The sequence below is a fragment of the Amphimedon queenslandica genome, unplaced genomic scaffold, assembly GCF_000090795.2.
Source record: "Amphimedon queenslandica unplaced genomic scaffold, v1.1 AMPQUscaffold_12173, whole genome shotgun sequence".
Lineage (NCBI taxonomy): Eukaryota > Metazoa > Porifera > Demospongiae > Haplosclerida > Niphatidae > Amphimedon > Amphimedon queenslandica.
This window is the reverse complement of record NW_003547588.1, coordinates 1-1491: the sequence shown is the minus strand read 5'-3', so window position 1 is coordinate 1491 and position 1491 is coordinate 1. Positions and strand designations below refer to the sequence as shown.

At 39.4% G+C, this 1491-nt stretch overlaps 1 protein-coding gene across 1 annotated transcript in view; it reads right to left on the bottom strand.

The window, feature by feature from the left end:
- Positions 1–459, bottom strand: part of LOC109588305 (uncharacterized mitochondrial protein AtMg00810-like) — a 3733-nt gene extending 3274 nt beyond the window's left edge. The window contains exon 1 of the mRNA XM_020004477.1: positions 72–459. Within this exon, the coding sequence (XP_019860036.1) occupies positions 72–459 (388 nt within the window). The remainder of the gene's footprint in view (positions 1–71) is intronic.
- Between the last annotated feature and the right edge of the window lie 1032 nt (positions 460–1491).

Below are 1491 nucleotides of genomic sequence, written 5' to 3'. Positions count from 1 at the left end.
CATATAAATTAAGCCTCGCCCCTTTGCTACGCCCCTTTTTGAGATAAAACCTGGTATGGCCAAGGTCGTACCGGCGGTACCACTTGCTATGGCCCTGGTATTGACTAGTTCATCCTGGGCAGTTGCTTTCATCATCTTTAAACCACTGCTCACTGGTGTAGCAACAGGCTTCGAATCCTGCAAACCGAAATGGTGCAGAAGAGTACTAATATACATTGGTTGTCCTAACCAAACAGACTTAATTTCTTCATTTTGTGTCACAGTAACTCCCAATAGATAATGCAGGTCTCCCAAATCTTTTACTTGAAATTGAGATTCATGAGTTCGTTTTACTTCCATTCTCTTCTTGCTTTTAGTTGCTAGAAGAATATCATCAACATAAACGGCTACAATGAATAATGGATCTTGATGACGACTTTTATAGAGGCACAAATCACTTGCATTTCGTTGGAAGCCCATTTTTCTCAGTTGTCTATCTAGTGTTTCATTCCATTATCTTGGTTCTTGTTTTAGTCCATAAAGGCTTTGTTTCAGTTTGCAAACGAGATGTTCCTTTCCTTTGATTGTGAATCCAGGTGCCTGCTTCATATAGACTTCTTCAGTCAAGACTCCTTTAAAAATGCTGATGTAACATCCATTTGATGTAGCATCGTTCCCATCTGTGCAGCAACGGAAACAACATAACGAATTGATTTATATTCCACTACTGGACAAAAGATCTCATAATTTAGACCAGCTTGTTGGTCAGACAAGTCTAGCTTTATACCTCTCAACAGATCTATCCTTTGTTCGTGTACCCATTTACAACCAATGGCCCTTTTCCCATCTGGAAGCTCCATGAGATCATATACTTCATTTGTCTTCAATGACCTCACTTCCTTATTCATGGCATCAATCCACTTGTCCTTCTCAGGACTAGCCAATGCTTCACTTAAGTTGTCAGGCTCCAATGGATGATTCCTGTTGCTGTATTGGCCCATATACCAAAACGGTCTGGTACACTTCGATTTCTGTTACTATGTCTCAGTCTCACAGATTCATCTACTACATAGGCGGCTGCAGGGTCGGGCATTTAGGGGCAATGCCTGACCAAAAATTCTGACCGGAAGTGTGACATCACCGTAATTAATAGTTATTCAATGGTTAATTGATAGTTAATAACAGTTGTTGCAATTATAATTTCAATTTTTAATGAAAATCTTATCATTATGAATGCATAAATGGCAGGCTGATAACAAGGTGATGAAGAGAGACAAAATAAAGGAGGAGCTCGAGGTGGTAAGACTTTGGTGCCAATGACAGTGGGCCACCACAGCAACACTTGAAAGCATAATCATTTCATTATTTTGTGCTATTTCAGTGTTCTTTTCTTGTCAGTTGCAATATCTAAAAGCCTGGACTAGCTTCACTATGTCCTTTGTGAACAAGCCTGCTAAAAAGGAACAACAGTTTACAATGTGAACCTAGAAAGTACAGTTTAGAAGTCAATAT